This window comes from Argiope bruennichi, chromosome X1 (assembly GCF_947563725.1).
Source record: "Argiope bruennichi chromosome X1, qqArgBrue1.1, whole genome shotgun sequence".
Taxonomy (NCBI): domain Eukaryota; kingdom Metazoa; phylum Arthropoda; class Arachnida; order Araneae; family Araneidae; genus Argiope; species Argiope bruennichi.
In genome coordinates this window covers 129,951,667-129,972,338 of record NC_079162.1, presented here as the reverse complement: position 1 = coordinate 129,972,338, position 20,672 = coordinate 129,951,667, and the positions used below count along the sequence as shown (strand labels likewise).

The window sequence follows — 20,672 nt, the reverse complement described above, 5'->3', positions numbered from 1 at the left end:
TTTTTAAACATTTGAAAGTGCATGAGAATTGCTATTTCCAAAATCTTTTTTTTTTTTTTCCCCTTTTCCAATAAACTGTAAGTAGAAGAAATACTTAAGAATAACTTAACATTTTAACATTTGAAAGTGCATAATAATTGCTATTTCCAAAATCTTTTTTTTTTTTTTTTTTTTTTTCCTTTTCCAATAAACTGTAAGTAGAAGAAATACTTAAGAATAACTTACGTCTTGAGGAAGCTACTAGCGATTTAGATACACAGATTACATACAAAACTCCAACTACTTTTCTACTAAAACTATAACGCCGCCGCATTTTTGCCGATTAATCTTTGTCTTTCGAATAAGATGTTATCATAGGTAATGAAAAAAAAAATTATTCATTATTTCGATTACCTGCCAGTGGAATTATTAGGAAAATTGAAGCTTCTATATTATACAAGAACAGGTTTGTTTCCCCTAATTCAGAGTTGAATGAATAATAGTTTTAAAATTAATCGTCATTTTATTCATCTAACTGTTACTTCCTCGGTAATGAATTGGTAAATTTATTTTGTTTATTTCACTTTGAGAATTCTCTGCCTAAAATCTAGTTAATGGTTAAACTAAATTTAATAAAACATTCTTTTCTCTTGCCACTTTAGTTCAATATGCATGGTAAGAAGTTGCATGCATGGTAAGATTCTTGTTGCCAAATTATGACAATGCTAAAATGTAATTATGCAATATTAAAACAGTTATTCATAGAATATTCATATATAATACATTAAACCCTAGACATACGAATTTTCTTAACTTTCTAATTAGATACTATGTTTGGAACAATTATTATTTTAATCCCTAGAATAATATATGGTCATTCGAGGTAATGATGACTTTTCAAGTGATTTTTGCATTCTAAATTACTTAACATTTCATTTAATTGCAGATTAAAAATAAAAAATTTAGTAATTCGATGCGCGAGTCAGATTCATCATTGTATATGAAGGTTTTAAGAAAAACCAATGCATGTAAATGAGGGGATAAAACTCACTTCTTGGGAGGAATATTAGTTTTCAATAATTTCGAGGGGAAAGAAGTACTTAACAATATCCAAGTATTTAACCATATCCAAGATCTAATTGTTTCTTTTAATAAAATGCATTGGTTTTTTTAAGCTTAAATATACATTGAAAAGTACATACATGAGGAATCTAATGTTTAAATAGTCCATTTTTCCTACTTAACATAAAACAGTAAGTTGGTAAATATATTTACAAAATATTTTCTCCCACCTTCTTAAGAAACAACATCATTGTATCTTTTTCCGCATATTGCTCGTGGCCGAACAACATGAAAATTTTTATTGTGCACACGCGTTTAATCGCCTCACATTCCAAATACATCTGAATTCCTGCTCATTGTTGCAATCCTTATTTAAAAATTATTTTATGTACGGAACTACGCTAAAAAAATCGATTTTGGCGAAAACATTAAATGTTTTTATTTATTTATTATTCTGGATTTCTAAAAAGTTTCTTTTACAATTTTTTAAAAATTTAGTTCCTACCTTCATTTTATATAGCTTCCACGATAAGAGCATGCATTCGTTCATTTAGAATGACACGCCATTCTGGCGCAATCTGTGTTCCTATCAATATACTATAATCTAGAATAAAACATTATCATATTTTTTCTAAAATTAGATCTCAAGAGTCTCATAAAAATAGATTCAAATATTGGCGATCTTTTTATGGTCAGGGAAAAAAAAAAAAAAACCTGAGAACAACATTTTTTTACAAATTTGTTTGCAAATTTTTAACAATGAAAGAAAGGGCCAGTATCTATAAAGAAACTAAACAATACATAATTTTCTTTAATTAAAAGTAAAATGAATTATTATGAGTTATTTTGAAGCCAAATTAGAGAAATTGTGCTTGCCCTCACGGTCGGATTTGTCTTTCCCCCTATCGCAAAACTCTGTCGCCGCCTCAGGCAGTAAAGATATAAATAATAATAATAAAATCGTAAAAAAAAATTAAGCATGATCTTAAGCAAGAAAACTGAGGGTTGACGACCGTAATATCATTTTTCGCCCCCTTAATTTCCTTTTATTTGGAGACCAAAGGTGAAATTTCATGCCTGAATTTTTATAAGACCGCCGACTTTCGTATTTTAGCAAAATATATATATCCGATACCTGAACAGAACTTGTCATCGTACTTAGAGCAAAAATAGTAGCACAATCTTTAACAGTAGAGGCACTATCGAATGCTCCTTGAGTGTCAAGTAGCAAAATGGCAACCTAGAATTGCAATAAAAATGTAAGTTAATCACATAAAGGGGCTTGAAATAATATAAAATGTTAACTACTCGCTTATAATTCGAAAAGGAAACTTGATTTTGAAAAACTAAATTTCTAAACTATCAGCATATAATTAATTCAAGGCATAAACATTCAGACTGAGACATTCAAAATAGAACTTGAGGTGATCTCAATTACTTAAAAAAAAAAAAAAAAAATGAAGATATCTTACGAGTTGAAACCAATAAATATGAAGTAATCATTTAGAAAACTGCAAAAGTATTTACTTTACGTCCTAAATTACTATCACACAACCCATTATTACAAATAATAAAAAATTATAACATTGTTAGTAAAATAACATAAATACGAAATTGAAACTAATCATATATCCTTGTCAAAACAAAATAATTTAGAAACCAATGCTAATGCCACACTACACAGATGAGCTTCCATTTAATGAAATCAGAATGTGATCTTACCACTATTCCTTGTTTTAATAGTTAATGAATAGTTTACATTTAGACAGCACTTAATTCCATTTGCTTGGCATTCGTTAAAATAAAGAGAAAAAAATCTGTTTCAATAATCGTATTTAAATGTCAAAAAGAACGTAAATTACGACTACATATTGTAGAACAAATATATGAAAAGTTAACATATCTGAAATTTTTTTCAATCAAAGATGTCTTAAAACTTCCTTAAAAATAAATGTTGACATCGCCATTCAGTTACACTTAAATGATTTGTCAAAAGCGATCTAAATTAATTTTATATAACAAAGAAGTGAAAAAAGCACTTTTAATGATAAATTGCGAATCTTTTTTTAAAAGAAATAATGGGGCTTTCGATTAAGCCTAGAACTATGCAGTCGGCATTAATCAGCTATCAAAACACCCAAATTTGCCTTAGATTGGTGGTCGAGAAACATCCTCGCGTGATATTATTCTAATGCATGTGTATTTTTTTTAAACAAAGATCAGTCAGTGGTGCGAGGGCCTTGTTCGTCTGCACCATTCGCAACTCTTTCGGGACGATTTCGTCAATAATGTGTAAAAATATCAGGAATACTTAGTTAAAAAATGTGATTTTTCTGAAAGAACCTACAATTTCACTGTTTTATGTAATTTCTATCTTAAACAATACATTTATTAATGACCTAAAACACATTCTTTAATTAAAAATTTCCATATCTAAGTTAATTATTTAGTTCAAAACAGAGTTTCATCAATGTGGATATCATTCAAGATTTCCTTAATGAGTCACTTTTATAACACATTTTAGTTATCTTATTGGAAAAAATTATCATCAGAAATGCTAGTATTTACGAAATTTCAGGTATCCTCGAAATTAATCCTCATAAATATAACTTATGATTCGATCTTCATTAGAATGCATCACTGCTACAGATCAGAATGCTTCTACATACTACTCTAGAATTAAGTAAGTAAAGTTTAAACATTTTATTATTATGCCAATCTTGGTATAATTTCTACAAAGTGCTAGATCAATTTTTCTGGCTACAAAATTTAAAATATGGATGGGGTTTTTATTTTCCTTTAATATTTATGCACATTTCGAATTAGCTTTTATAATGAAAATAAAACTGTAACAGTCCCTTTTTCTTTTTTATTTGAAGGAAACAGATCAGTCCACCAAGCCAAATGGGAAATTCAAGGAGAGAGTTAATCATATAAGTTTAACTCTTCTTGAATGAGTACCTCTTCTCCATTTGGTAGTTTTGACAAAAACACATTGCTCCATAAAAGAATTCCTGTGGTATCTCGCTCACAACCCCCACGCCATGAGAATCCAGTCAATGGTTCATCTTCTGGACCCATCCAATCTGGATTGCCCTAAATAAGTGAAACAGAAGCTATGTAACATACAAATATTCTGTTTTTACATAGTAAAGGCAGGTACAAATTATTACAACAACTGTATTAAATATTACGTTTAACAATTATTTTAAAAAATTAATTTTAAATGCATTTCCATTCATCAAAATTATATATTTTAATCTTAAAATTCAGGAAAACTAAATTAACTTGATTTTCTAATAAATAAAATCTAAAGCCACAATTTTCATTTACTTAGAAACAAGATATTTTACAGTTTTAACTACAAAAACTCTTAATGTCCTTTGCATGCACACTTTTACTAAAGCAACTAATATGGCTTGATTTTAGAAAAAAAAAAAAAAAAAAATACTTGCATGCATTTAGAAAACATTATTAAAAGAAAAGCCTGATGTATTTTCTATTTTAAGAAAATTTCACTTTACATTAAATAACAACTGATATTGTTAAACTTATGACAGTAATACCATAAGCACACTATTGGAAATCTTTTTTGAAGTTAATAATTTTTTCTGAAGCACATCTACCATATTTTAATGATCCTACACTTTATTGCAAAATATATGTCTATACAGATTTGCGTTTTATAATAAATTCAGTCATGATTACTTACAATCTACAATCTTTTACATGGAAATATTTCACTCAAGAAAGGAACCGAATCTTTCCATTAAATAACGCTGGCAATTTTTAGATTACCTTTCCTTACAAAATGCTAAATGATCTAAAATGCATTAGTATATGTTTTTGTTTTGTCTCATTAAATTATATTTCTCAAATAAGACCACAAGATTACAAGCTTAATTGATTTCACTCACGGTAACGGTGAAAACATTTACAGCAATAAGAAATAAATATACTAATACAATCCTAAAGGGCTCAACAATTCAAGAAGTATATATAAAGAAAAAGTAGATTTAGTACTGTATCTAGGCAGTGCAATAATTCCGATGATATAATCCCGGCGAATATTAAATTTAAAAGGAAACTCGATTTAAACTCACAAACAGAACGTCACAATTTATCTTCACGTGAATACAACAAGTATTGTAATAAAACTGAAGGGGGGGGGGATTAAGATGAAAATTTTGCCAGACCAACCGATGTCGAAAATTCTAAACCTTTAAAATAAATAATGATGGGTCTCAAAAAACAACGCTTCAGTTTGTTTTATTCGATTTTCTCCACAGATACAGAAATAATACCAACCATATCCAAATGAAAGTAACCAAGATTTTATACTATTCAAATTGGAAGGGAAAATTCGATAAGCTGTGTTGCCTAAATTTTATAATTATTTTCTACTCAAATTTGAAAATACCGGAAAATTGGCAGATGAAAATATTTCAATATTTTGAAGTACGTATCGGTTCGAGCAATTATTTCATTTTATAAGTCTCCAATACGATCAACGATCAATGACATTCATCTTGGGTCAGTTTTGAATGTAATGGCATGAACAAGGTATCTCCCGAAGAAGAAAAGCTGGTAGAAGAAATGGCAAAAGTTAGCAAAAAACAATAATTTTACCGCTATCCTTGTTCTTATTTATGCTGTTATTGAAATTGATATACGGTTCAAATAAAATAGGGAAGGTTGTTTGTGTGTGTGGTTTTTATAAAGTCAGATTTCGTGTACTAGGCTCAGTGCCTCTTGCATTACGTGGAAGAGGCTGAACATCAATAAAGAATAAATCAAAATTAATAAAGCAATTTTTTATGCTGAAATCAAGTATAAAATTCAAGTACTGATTCAAGTATTTTTTTAAAAAATTTATTTTAGGATACACAAATTTCGTTGCATTACTTATAAACTCAGGGGTGTTTGTGGGACCCCAAAAAATCCCCGGAAACTTTTACGGACTTACTACCGACATTTTGGAGTTTCGAGAAGGGGGGGGGGGAGAAATGAAAAATTACGATTATGAAGTATTGAATGACCTAATTATAAAAGTTCAATGAATTCCTTTTTTTGCAAAATTAAGACCTTTGAACCCAGGTCACGTGATCGCACATCTGGTCGAACGAAGTCTCTCCCTTTTTTTTCTGCCGCGCCTACTTGCCGAAAAGAATCCAGAAGAGAATGTCCGAGAACCAGGGGAATGAGTCATAACTCGCAATAAGGAAAGAACAAAAAAGAAGTTTTTTCCCCCTTTTCACGCATTATCACTGCCTTTGGAGAAAGAAAGGAAAAGTTTTCACCACACACACTGACCTTGCGTTTTCTGCTTTCAAAGCAAACAAAATTACCCAGATCAAAATAAATAATTCATTATTATTCCTACTTCCTTTTGAACGACGATCCCCGGAATTTCCGGGTATCGAAGTTCAAAATCCCCGGAATTCCGGGGTTTCCCCGGAGCACAAACACCCCTGTAAACTACAAATCAGCTTGAAAAGAAAGGCATACTGCAACCAACTTTAATTATAGAAAAAAAAAAAAAAAGACTTAAATGTCACTGGGTTTGGAATATTTATTAACTCACTATTTTTCCACTTTCTTGCCCGACGATTAGCTGTCTATGTAAATCAACAGGTTAAAAGCAAAATCCAAAAATGATTGCAGTTCCCATGCTTTCCCTAAAAGTTTTTAAGAACTAAATCATATTTTTTATAAAACTTATCAAGAATTCATGCTTTTAATGAAAGCAATTTATTAATATTGAAGCATCAATTCAATTTCCAGTCTTTAAGACAAAGGGAATTAATCCATCAATCAATAATTACATATATCGCTAACGTTAAGAAATATTAATTATAGCCCCATAAGAAATGTTGTCAAAACTCATAATAAATCAATAAATTACTATAGATAATATAAATGTTTGCGTATTGCGAAAAGTTACGTAATATAACACTTTTATCAAAAAAATTATAGTACGTTTTAATTACTTAATTGAAGTAATTTATTAGAGTAGAGCTTTAATTATCACTGAATAATTTTCGATTCAGAATAATAAAGTCAGTTTTTGTTATATACAATATGACCACTAAAATCCCTTGCCACCCTCTTAAATTTCGAAAGACTGCTGCTATATTCATAAAAGTGGTGCCTAGGTATATTAAAATAGCCATGCCTACGGAACGAAACCGCCTTTGGTGAGAAACTACGGAGATAGTATTCCTCTGTTGAAAGCAGAACGAAATAGAGGGGGGAAAAAAGTGATTTCCAAAGATGTAGAGCATCATTGAATTTGTACGAAAAGACACCTTGTGGACATTAAAGTAAGGACAGAATGGTTAAAACGCAAATTTGTTTTTTCGCAATTTCCTACAACGTGAAGTGACAAAACAATCTGAGAAAGAAGAAGAAAAACTAGTTATAAAAATATACCTTTATTTTAGATGTTCAAACTTTTTCATGGTCAGTTGCAATGCACATTTGCATCCTTATTTGAATTTCACACTGCACACGCTGGAGCATAGAGGGTGACACGTTGGTACAAGCGCCTTACGAGTCACCCTCAATCTTCCATGCATCGCTTAAGGTCCTGCAACCTTTATGGAGGGGTCTCATACAGCTATTGTTTCAGGTACCCCCAGAGGAAAAAGTCCAATGAAATCAGATCAGGGCCAGTCGTCGAAACCGCCATACCCAATTATTTTGTCCCCAAATTCCTTGGTATGACCATGAACCCCAATTTTTTGGTTCCCAAATTTCGATCCGTGGCCATGAGCATCAATATACAATAATCTCAAGAGGATTATCGTACATTTACATATTCGCATACTGCAAAAAATTTCAAACACCAAGCGCAAGTTGCGTGGATGCAACACTATTTTACACGATCTACATATTGTGCACTCGGTTTATAAAGACAGTCAGTACAAGGGTGCAACCATCGGGATTTCAACCACAGTCCTTTTGACTGGGGATCACAAGCGACACCAATGTGCCACATTGCGGTGTCGTGGTTGCCCGAAAGATAATCATTTCTCCATCCATTGAAATTTCGTTATGTGTAGGAAATCACGAAAAACGTTCTATTCCTCGCATTAATATCTACAAGGTGCCATTTCGTACGAAATCAACGATGCTCTACATTTTTGTAAATCACTTCCTTCCCCCCCCTCTATCTTGTTCTGTTTTTGAAATAGGAATGGTAACTTCACAGTTTTCCACCAGGTGGCGCTGTAGGCGGCTTAATTCTGTAGTGCATGTCTGTTTTTCTATACCAAGACACCACTTTAATGAATATAGCAGCAGCCGTTCCAAAGTTAAGAGGGTGGCAATGGTATTTAGTGGACATATTATATATATATAACTTCTTATCTATGAACCCTGGTTAAAAGATCACTTTTCATTCTTTCATTTAATAATATATCAAAATTTCAAGAAATTCATTTTTTTCTACACCTGTGTCGATACATCTGTTGTATACTGTCACCTAATTATTGTAACGTCATAGGAATATGTATCTGCATTTATACATGAGTACAATAATTTTAAATTATTTGGAATGTATATAAAAATAATAATCTAAAAATAAAAATAATAAAGAATTTTAAAAAGTCAATTATGTATGTATATACTTTTCCAACACAAGTAAAGAGTAGCAGTTTTAATATATAACAGAGAGGTACCACCTATCATTTACATCTACATCATCGTAAAGTTACATCAAATCAGTTCAATGTCCAAATACATTTATCGACAAATATGAAATTACCCTTAATGACTTTCCACCATTGTATAAATAACTTTCATGTAGAATCGGAATACATTTATGCATAAAGCAGGAAAGGTTGGAAAAAGTGCTGGGTCGAACCAACGCGAGATCTGAAGACATCGCGAGTGCAAGTAGATGAAATAATTAATAAGATACACGAGCATCTTGATATAGTGAAAGAAATGGAATTTATGCACTCACTTTACAGGTTAGCTTTGGTATTAAACGTAATGTGCCAATGTGACGCTTTTTGACTTTAAAAATCAGTTCCAAGAAAAATTAACGCATATTATGGTTGAAATATTATGACATTTTCTATAAATCCTAATTAGCGTATTTGAGTTCCTTTAGATTCCAGGAAATTAACTAAGCAAAATAGCCATAGTAACGTCTTTAATTCGATACTATTAAAACTGAAACTCCAATAAAATATTTCGAAATAAACGTACTATTTCTTTATTTATTTTTTCAAATATTTAAATAATATTGAAAAAGGTCAGAACCTGTCACCAGATACTTTCAGAATCGTCGAGCTAATAAAAACTGTTCTTACTCCGCGTAGCTTTACAAGCCTTAAAGAGAACATTTAAGCTGACAATATATTTATCAAAGCTTGTGACAACAGTCCCATTTTTTAAAAGGTGAGGATATTAAATCCTGGAAAGGAGTGATGTTATGCAATGGCTCTTCCAAAACAAGATTCATGGAACAGGGATCTTGTTATCTGACTTGTCACAGCATTCGATGAATATACTCAATCTCCAGAAAATCACCCACCAACTGAGCTTTACGTTGCGTCTTGTTGCTTCTTTATCTTATAAATCTTTATACCGTTGTGCAGTCACAGAACTCGCATCAATGGTACATAGAAGTAAACAGCCATTTAAAGCGATTCCTTCTTATACAAAAATTTTCACTTCCATCGAAATGAAAGATTCTCTATTTTTGGCGCCATGAACATCATGCACGATTCAGATGATGAATTGTCGAAAATCAGGGTACTTTTAGGCAAAGAGGATATGGGACCACACTTACTACATTCAAGAATGATGTTCCTGGCTCCGCAAAATATGAGTTGTTTATAGCGATGAAATAAGCTTCCATATGCCACTGGCCATAAAGACCACCACATCTAAGCATCTGCAGAAGTTTGTCTAGAAATTATTCCAGTCACATCAGCGAAGCCCCAAGACGGTTCTCCAGTCGTTAACTTCCCATGGTGCCGTAGTTCTTAAACAGCATTAGACAGTTTTTCTGATGCTGGTACCAGTTGTTTAAAGTTGGTTCCAAAATCCCGATATAAGCATTCGTGGCACTCTTAATCATCCAGTAACGATCGCTGGAAACTAACCAGCTTCAAGTCTACAATCTGAGTTCTACCTTAATCTGTAGTCAACTCGATTCTGAAAATTCTTCGCTTTAATAAATAAATCAGTCTTATGTTTTTCTACTAAGAATCGCACTTTCTACAAATAAAAATTCCAAATAAGAAAATCCGTCAATTTAACGGTTTCTTGAAAAGCATTCTTTTTTAAACAATTAAAAGCCCTTCAATGAAATGCAAATGCCTAAATTTAAACAACTATTTCCAAATTAAATGAATTTTTTTTTTTTTTTTACTATTAATGGTTTTGATTTTGAATTATTATGGAGATTGTATTGATAACTTAAATTTGGGATACAAGTGTATATAGTATTTTTGCTTTCTTTCAGAGGAAATTTCACAGCTTAATAGAAATTAACTTTAAACATTGGCATTTTTTTAATAATAACAATAAAAGAGAAACTTCCTTACCTTAGCATTTAAGTATCTTAGGCAGAAGTCTAACAAAAATGACTTTCCTTTCCGAAAAGCACCAGATACTGAAACTACAACTACTTTTTTATCTCGAATACGTTCATCCAAAAGTATAGATTCTAAAGCATCTTCTTCAAGTTCAAATAAATGGTCATCTGAAGGAGTTATTATTTGAACCGCATGGCCTTTCATCTTATAAGAGTAATCAATATGATTTGCATATTCTGAAACAGACGGAAAATAAGTTAAACCACAATATTTTTTTTATTATTATTATTTTCAGTACAAAATATTAAAATTTATTTTTCACTTAATAATCAAACTGTTTTAAAATTAAAAATCATATCACAATATCGAGCCAAACAGATGAAATATGATGAGATTTTACTTTCAGGTTTCATTTATCAGATTAAACAAACGTATTGGTCTTTATGTGGTCAAGAAATCCATGAGGGTCCAATATGTAGTGAAGAGAAAAGGATCCAAGTTTTCAGCAGTTGTCTTCACAATACAACAAAATGGCAGGTTAAGACAAGCTGTCCACTGTAAGGAATATTAAGAACAGCCATCATTTTAAACCATTGCAACAAGGACGATAACGTATGAATCGCCAACCATTAAGTCACACGAAAACGCTACCTGATCTATTACTCGCATCACATCAATGCGAAAATCTATATTTAGATTCAACGTGCCGTTAGATTCATAAATAGAGCAGATCTTGTACGGAATCATGTATCGATCGATTTCATATATCGAGCCAACGAGAGTCGAGGCAATGGTATCTGATGCAGTGCATAATATGAGAATTAAAACAATTGCATTGGAATCAAAGGAATAATGAACAACAAAACATATAAAGCGGTAAATTATTAAAATACGGTTGTATAGAAGACAGCAATGAAGAGAAAAGCAATAGTCCGATAGCTGAGATAAGAAAATTCAATTTAGTGATTCGTATACCATCTGCCAGTGTTGATAAATGAAACATTTATTTGGAAATATCAACGTTTTTCGGAAACATTTAAAAGGAGTTTGAAAAAACAGATTACACACTATGCGCCTTTTTTTCTGAAAAATCGGAATAAATTTTTATTATGGCATAAAGAGAATACAATCTTTTTTTACTGATCATTTATATTTCTTTGAATTACACCATTTAATTTATTGTTACTTATTTCTAATAATTTAAATGAATAAAGACATTTTTTCAAAAGATGGCAAAATTTATATTAACTAATTTAGGATACTTTAGGAGAGGGGAGTGACACGCAGATTGCAAGAGCGAGTCTGAAAACTTGCATATTTTAACGCTTCATTTGGATATAATATTCACTGTATTATATTCATGAGAATGAAATGAAAAATAAGCCAAAAATTCTCCTATATAATCAGCATTTGAAAAGATATTTTATGATATTAAAAAGCACGGCTGTGATTTGAATAGAAATCTGAAGTGCAATTTTTCATCTAAAAAATGCATAAAATAAAATCGCATATTGTTACGAACTCTGTAAATTGAAAATATTTTGGCTACTTGGTGAGGTTTTTCGCGATATTTTTAACAATTTAGGTACTTTTTAACAAACTTAGGTTTCCCGAAAGTATATAAAAGCTTTGCTGCAATCACCGATCAGTCAATTGTTATGCTTTCACTGAATAAGTATGACACGCGATCCCTGGTGCTTTGAGCGAGACAAACCGCTGAACTTGGCCAAGAATCTAAGTCGACATGTGGCGTAACATTGAATTTTTCCCATGCTCTGCGAGTGGTCTATTTTGGAATGCAATAATCTATTGAAGACTATATTGGTTTTACTTTTATCAATTGTACATATTTGTAAATGACTGCATATTTCTATTTGTCCCATCTTAACTAAAATCCATTCAATCCACGAAACCGTCTGAACCTTAACAAACTGATGTCAGAAGTACATTTGAATGATGAAGACTAGAGCAATGATTGTTATTGAAGCAAAGTTTGAACAAATCCTTGCTTTCATGAAAGAGATGAAATAATAGACGAAATACATGAAACATGGTCCAGAAGATAAGTAGCCTAAAATTTCAAATGTGATCAGCACAAAGAAAGCTACTGCAAAGAAAAGTGACAATGAAGCCAGTGATCACAGTGAAGCTGAAGAACATGAGAGAGAATATTAAGAATATGAGCTGAAGAATATGTGAAACAAAAATTGTAAGTGTTGATGAAAATGAAGACCAAAAGCAATCTACTCAAGAAAATGCATCAGATAATGGAAGTGTTAATGAAGAACAAATATCATCAAAGTAATGTCCATGTTAGTTCTGATGAGATTAAAATTGGTGATGAAGGTGACCAGTCAGAAACATGAGAAGAGTGGAAATGCCAATAATTTACCAATATAGACTACGGAGAATGAAATTAATGGATCAGCAGATAAAGACGATAAATGGGTTTCGAGATTACAAAGGAAGCGCCCTTAGTGTTAACCAACCACACAACAATTACTAAATGTAAATTTCACACAGACTACTAAAGAGCATTGACTTCACAAACGCATTTACACTTTAGTTGAAAAAAAATTCATTAAAAAAATGTTATTTCCATAAGAATTTTTAAAAATCTTTGACCAATACTAGGCAGAATGAAGGGAGAAATACAAATAAAAAGAAATAAATCTTAATTTACATTTAAAGAAATGAATTAGAAAACTGTATCATTAAATTATTTTAAAATTGTCTTTTTAAATTACTCGGTTAAAACTTCAATTCCTAAAACAATTTGATTCTGCTATGCATTGAAAATCTCCATTATCTTTTGCCCTTTGAACTACAATCATGTCCAAAATTAAGGTCACAAACATAAAATCTGCGAAAAATGAAAAATTATTCACTGTGTTGCCACGAAATTTGGCACAGAGGTACACTACAATAGAAGAAAGAACATAGACACATAACAACATGGAAAAGATTTTAATTGGCAATTAAGAAACAGGGTATATCAAAAAGTGTTACATTATGAATCAGAGATAAAACATTTATCTCAGGGAAAGCCTGTCTAATATGGAGTGTGACCACCGTGCACTGCTATAGAGGCTTCACAACGAGCTTTCATACTGTTTATGAGGGTGTCAATAAATGCTTGGGGCAACAAATCCCATTCTTCCAAAAGCGCGGCTTTTAACTCTTGAAGGGTATTAGGAGGCGGGTTACGCTGTGAAATGGCTCTTTAGAGACCATCCCAAATATATTCAATAAGATAAATATCCGCAAACCTCGAAGGCCAGTCCATACGTCGTATTCCTCTTCCTCAAGAAAATCATCAATGATCTGGGCTCTGTGGGGACGTGTGTTATCGTCCATAAACATGAAGTTTGGGCCAAAAGCACCCCGGAATAACCTCACATAGGTTTCAAGGATCTCATTCCTATAGCGATGTGCATTGACAGTACCCGCATCGAAGACGTGCAGTGCTGTACGACTGCCCAACATTATGCCACTCAAACAAGGATTCCTCTGCCAACAAATGTGTCGATTTCTTTTACGTAGGAGGGATGATAGCGAGCTCCTCGCTTTCTCCAGATGAAGATTCGACGAGTGTCACTCTGTGTGGTAAATCTCGACTCATCACTGAAAAGAACACGCCCCATTCTTGCTGTGCCCAAGACTGATGTGTTTGGCACCACAACAACCGGGCATTGCTGTTGGATGCAGTCAAAAGGACGCACTCAACTGATCTCCGGGCATAAAGGGTCCTCTCTGCTAAATGTCTGTATACTGTTTGTCTGTAAATTCTTATTCCGGACGCAGCAGCAAGGTCACAAGGAAGTTGAGGAGCCGTTGTTAGCCTATACCGTCGTGCGCTTAATGCCAAATAGCGATCCTGTGCAGACGTCGTTGCTCTGTGACGGCCTTGGTCGACCTGCCTGGTTACAGTACCACTTGTTTGGAATTGATTCCATAACCACTTTCGGTGCCACTTGTAACAATCGAGCCACCTCCGCTTGAGACTACCCAGCTTCAAGCCTGTCAACGGCTCTCCATCTCAAGGAATCGTCTAAACCATTATGAGAACTCATTCTCACTGGAAACAGGTTAATTTTTTTGTTTTAATGCAATATTCACAAAATTGCAGGCAAAAATACCAGATGCCTAAACGGTCTAATTTCAGTAGTTCCTCAAAAACTAAAGCTAAACAACATTTTTTTCCACAACAAAGGTTAATATCGTGTTAGCGGTCCTTCACAATATATAAAATATATTTTGTTTAAATTTTACTGGTAGCCATTTAGAATTATTTTGAAAAACATTTTTGTGACCTTAATTTTGGACATGAGTGTAGTTTGTTTGCAGATTTCAGCAGTGTAATCAACGTCTCTTTAATTTTCGCTATTTATGATTTTAAATTATTTAGCTCATTGGCAACAGTTTCATTTTTTTATGCTTTTCATCACTTTGAGACCAAAATCTTCGGTTGAGCATTTTTTTAACATATTTACAGTGGGTATTTTTCTGCATATATAAATTCTTTTGAGATTTAACAACTTCTTCATGATTGACTTCATGAATGAAGGTGCACATTAAGTTCTAATATTCAAGTTTCAAACATGTTGCTGTTCTTTTCGAATTTTTTTTCCCTCTGATATGTGAACTTTTTTAGCATTTTGACACCAAAGAATCCAGTATTAACTTTTTTGATATCGGCATAAAAAAATTTATTTAAAAAAACGATAATTATAGTTTTTAAGTCTACAAGAACATTTTCCATGAAACTGAAAGTCTTCAAACAGCCAGTGATTATATTTTCCATTTCCTATGCTAAAAATGATAAAAATGGCTAGTCTACATAGAAGAATACAAAAAATGGTAGGATAATTTTGATCAATGAAGAGAAAAACTTCTGTCTGCAGGTAGGATTTCTGTTGAATTTAGCAACAAATGTATACAATTTAGAGTTTGGTATTATGTTTTTTCAACACTTAATACCACATTGTTCATCGTTTCGGCTGTGGATTCAGCAGCAGTTGCATTCTCTAAACACCTGGTTCTTCAAAAATTCTTTGGAAATTTTCCATCCTCTAAAAAATTTCCACATAACCCTCTTTTCTCGCACGCGAACTTTGAGTAAATAAATAATACACCTTAAATTAAAAAGGTTCAAAATCCTAGGCAGGCTACATCTACCCACATTTACAAACAAAGCTGAACAATTATTTTTGCCTTTTATTATCAAATATGTCAGAAATTTCCAATTTACTGAAGAACTATCCATCGAGATAGATAAAAGTTTTCTCAAATCCAATTTTTCAATAGAGAGCGAAAAAATACTTTCTTTTAAAATACTTTCGGCCGTGGAAAGGCTCATTACAAACTGAAGCCATATACCTAGTTTCACCCTCCAAAACAGAAAGTATAAATTCATTTGCTTTGCTTCAAGGATTTGATAAATATTCATCAACGTTAGTCTACATACATTAAGATCAGTTGGATTCTTTGACAGAACACCTTGAATGTATGGAACAACGCCAAATGCAAATTACCTTTACAACAGCTATATGAATAACTCTCCTCACACTTAAAAATTATTTCAGTTCTGCATCTAAGCATTATGAAGGCACAATGAATAGCGTAATATTATCTCCAGTTGATAGGCCTGCTAAAGATTCTTTCCTTGTGTGGTAATCTTGCTTGCTGTATCTTCTTTTCCCTTCCTACAAACTATACAAGAGAAAAGACTGGAGATTGAGAATCCTCCCATATCAACACCCCTTTTCTGTTTCCGGAATTCTCAAGGCAAAACCAATAATCCAGCTGAATTGTTAGGAAAAGTGTTAAAATGTGAAAAAAAAAAAATGTAACAGCCATTTTATTGGTTTAAGTTATTCAGTTGCTCTCCACAAAAAGTTTATATCCGAATATGTTATCGGATTAGAAGTGAAGGAAGTGAGATGGGAAAGTCGGAACATCAGCTTTTCGCTTTTAAATAAAAGGCTATTACAGAATACTCAAATCTGAGAAGAAAAATTTAAATTGAAAAGCTACAGATATTAAAATGGCTTTTACAATGAGCAGTCGAATTCTAAAATATCTCTATTATATCAAGAATAAGAAAAGAAAAAAAATTAAATTTGGAAAAATATTTCATTTTTCTTTTTTGAGTGTAATTTTGTAATTTTCTTCAAAAACGTGTTAAAAGAAGGAAATGCCTAATGAAAATTTTAGATTGTTATCTACATTATTTTTCGAAAAATTCACATTTGTGGAAAAAAAAGAGTATTTTTCTATCAGTAAAAACATAGAGAAAAGAAGAAAAAACAAAAATCAATTGTGAAAGAGTTGTTCTACGATTTAAAATGGTATCGTAACAGTCGATTTTCAAAAAGAGGCGGTGAAAAATAAATTTGAAAAAGAAAAAAGGTCTTGCTTTGCAGCGGCTGATTCTCGAAAAACATCACAAAGTAGTGTTTGCGAACGTAACAGACATCGGAAAAGGAATTCAAGCTTAAAAATTGTGACAAAATGCTTTCAAACTTAATTGCAGTTTTCAGCTTCTTTTTTCTTCCGAAAATTGACTATTATAATGCCATCTAAAAGCATAGATCTACATTTTTTTTTTTTTTTTTCGAATCGAAAAAATTTATGTAAATTTGATTTATTTTCAAGGTCTTTTCAAGGATTTAAATAAAAATCAAGTACTCGAAAAATCAAGCACAAGTTTCGGGGCTCCGAGTACAATAAAATTAAATTCAAGGCGTTTTCAAGGAACGTGAAAACCCTCAGAAAGTTCAGTTAGTGTTCAATATTCCTAAAATGCACAAATGACCGTCTTTAAAAGAATAAATTGTTATGTTTATATTTAAACGTATCTTACTAACATACCCTGATTAAAAGGTTTCCAAAAATTTATCAAGTATGGCCTTCGAATGAATATTTTCAAAATCAATTATTACTCAGCCAAAAACGTTACTCTTAAGCTCCTTCCGCTTAGATAAAAAAAAAAATTAACGTAAACAATATTAACAGTCTCCTAACTCATGAATACCTTAAAGGTACCAAGAAAGATAAAAGAAAAATCAAATGAACAAATATAGCTAGAAAACGTTTAAAAGTTGAAAGACTCTTGAGAATAGAATAACTAATTAAATCTATTATTCTATTCCAATTTTGATTTTCCGGCTTCCTTTTGCTAGCAGTTTAGATAAATTAGATTGAGCATGTGATTTAATATTTCAATAGTATGAGAGCTATGATTAAAATCTGTAGTCTTTCATCTTCAAGAAAAATTATGATATAGGAGACAAAAACCACATATAATACATCTAAATATTTATTAGAAGCTTGAAAATTTAGTTTTTACATACTGCATTTACATATTAATGGCAGAAGGACGCAACCCGAATTAATTCGTTCTATGTTTGTACATGTGTATATAAGAAAAAATTTAATCCTTAAGAGGTTAATATATGTTTTACTAAACCTAATAAAGCATCTCTAAAACAATTTCGTCTCTAGCAGTACTTCTCATATATCTACACATACATAGTTTTCTGATATATGAGCAGGAGATGAGTTATCTTTATATCAGTTCTTTATTCATAATTACAGAGAATTGTTCAATTTCTTAGCAGCTTATAAAATTTCTATGTTCATTCTATGACCAGGAAACGACGCTCTCACCACCCCAGCAAGGCCAAAAACCAGACATGTTAAAGCACATTTAGAGCTTATATATTTTACAAAAATCTAACTGAGCAGGCATTTATTTTAGGTGCATGATTTTCAAGTGTTAAAAATGAAGTTTGAATTTAAGTGGTTAGAAAATAATTTTAAAAACACGGATAAATTGAATTTATTATATACTAGAGTGTTGGGGAAAAACAAATTTTGGAATGTCGAATTCTAGTAAAGCTCAAAATATGCACCTGTGTGTGCCGACTAATGAAAAAATATTGATCAAAATTATACTTTGCATAAAGAGCATAAAATCTGAAGGAGGGGGGGGGACTCGCCAAAATCTTCTTTTATCCTAAAAATATGCAGATTAAGGTTTTATTTTTACTACAGGATGTCCCATAAGGTATGCAGCGTTTAATATTTACATATTCGGTTAGAATACGTCAAGACGAGTATTTTGTACGAGTAGGCCTAGGTTTAAATAACGTAATTACTACGCAAGCCTACAGTAAGCCTTGACGTCAGTATGAGTAGTATGTGGGGTCCCCGAATATAGCGTCATAGTCTAATTACACGACTAACATTAATTACGAATCCAACAGTTTTTATTCCAAATTATAATGCATACGACGATTGCACACCATGGAAGCTTCCCTAGGTTACAGTGGAAATTGGTGACAATCAATGAGAGGAAAAGCGGGTCTGTAAGTGACTATGCAAATACGTATGCGATTCTGTTCCCTTACAAAATTCAAATCAATCACCATTTACCGATTTGGATGGTTTAAGGAGGTTTGATTTTGCAGGCACGATGCTTAATAAATTTGAATGTGGCGAAATTGATTTTAATCGGATCTGGTTCAGTGATGAGGCACACTTCCACCTCCAAGGATATGTTAATAAATAGAAGTGGAGGTTCTGGGCCATTGAAAATACTCATCATGCAATAGCTCAGCGCGCTGCATCTGCTTAGGCTTAAGCGTAAGTTTAGTATGCGTTATCTGCCGAAGACATCATTGAGCCTTTTTTTTTTTGTTTGTTTTTTTTTTTTGTTTGTTTATTGAAAATGTCACCGGGGAAGCTTATTTTGACGTGTTGAATGACGTGTCATCCCATTCTTGCATGGCATAAACAAGATAAACGATTGTTGGTTTAAATTAAGGTTTATACAGAAACCGACATTTTGAAAAACCGATTTTCAAATTCGATATTTCCAAAAAAACCGGTTTTAGCCTGTTTTCGAATTTTTGTCAAAAAAAATAAATAGGGAAAAAATAAAATATTTTTCCCTGTTCTATTTTTTTCATTTTAATTTAATTTATATAAAATAACAAAAAACGAAATCAATATCAAAGTCAAAATATAAAAAACAAAATTAAAGATTACATATACATATTACTTACACAAAATAACGAAAACTCAAACAAAAATTTCAAATAATATTTATATTATTTTCACTAATTTTAATTTCTCCTAAGAAAATAGGATTTTAAAAAACATAAAATATCCACTCAACGGTGGCTAAGTCTTGTTCTTATATTGGACACAATGTTGCCTGAAATTGAAAACTCGTTCACTAGTTACTGAGTTTGGCATCAAATTACAAATCTAAGTTTTTTGTTCTTTTATTCGGTTGTTCAAATAATGAAAATTCAGCTTTCAGCGTCTTTGGATTTGTAAGTTTTCCTTCAGGGTCTTCAAGAAACTAAACAATTATATTATTTCCGACAATTATTTTATGAACTGCTTTCAAATGATTATGTAGATTGCTCGTAGATGATCCTTTGCAGCTCAACATTTTATTACAATGATTTCAGATTGCCTTGTCTATCCTGAACTTTTTGAAACTATCCCAAACTTCCAACTTACTCATTTTTATCTAAAAATGAAATTAAAGTTATTGAATAAAAATATTTTTGACGTTTATTTTACAATTTTATTATTTTAACTATTAATATTAATGCAATTTAAAATAATCTAATTTACAAATTTTCTAGGAATTTTGAAAAAAAAACACACTTTTTAGTTTAATTCCGATTCTTGCTAAAGTCATAATTTATGTTAAAACATTTCGAAAGAAAATATGGAATATTTTAACACCTTATGTTTTATTTAAAATTCCATTAAACAGAAGCCAGAGCTTCTTATTTTACACTAATTTTTGATAGAAGAAATTTATATAATAAAATTTAAATTTTAAAATGTAAAATAGGAAATATAAATATAAAAATTAAACATAATACTTTCGTTATTTTTACCAAATATAACAACTTTATATTTTTGTTTCCAGTTTTCACCTTCACAATATTAAGCAAACTTGTCATGACTAGAGACTAATCGGATTCTGAGACCACATTTCGACAATTCCATTTTATTAAGGGGTCAGATGCGGAACGATAGGCACATTTG

At 31.6% G+C, this 20,672-nt stretch overlaps 1 protein-coding gene across 1 annotated transcript in view; it reads right to left on the bottom strand.

Moving 5' to 3' along the window:
* Positions 1 to 20,672, bottom strand: part of LOC129958853 (atlastin-2-like) — a 72,931-nt gene that overhangs the window by 15,702 nt on the left and 36,557 nt on the right. The window contains exons 3-5 of the mRNA XM_056071573.1: positions 10,605 to 10,831; positions 4,003 to 4,137; positions 2,177 to 2,281 (exon numbers count right to left, since the gene is read on the bottom strand). Coding sequence (XP_055927548.1) covers positions 2,177 to 2,281; positions 4,003 to 4,137; positions 10,605 to 10,831 — 467 coding nt within the window. The remainder of the gene's footprint in view (positions 1 to 2,176; positions 2,282 to 4,002; positions 4,138 to 10,604; positions 10,832 to 20,672) is intronic.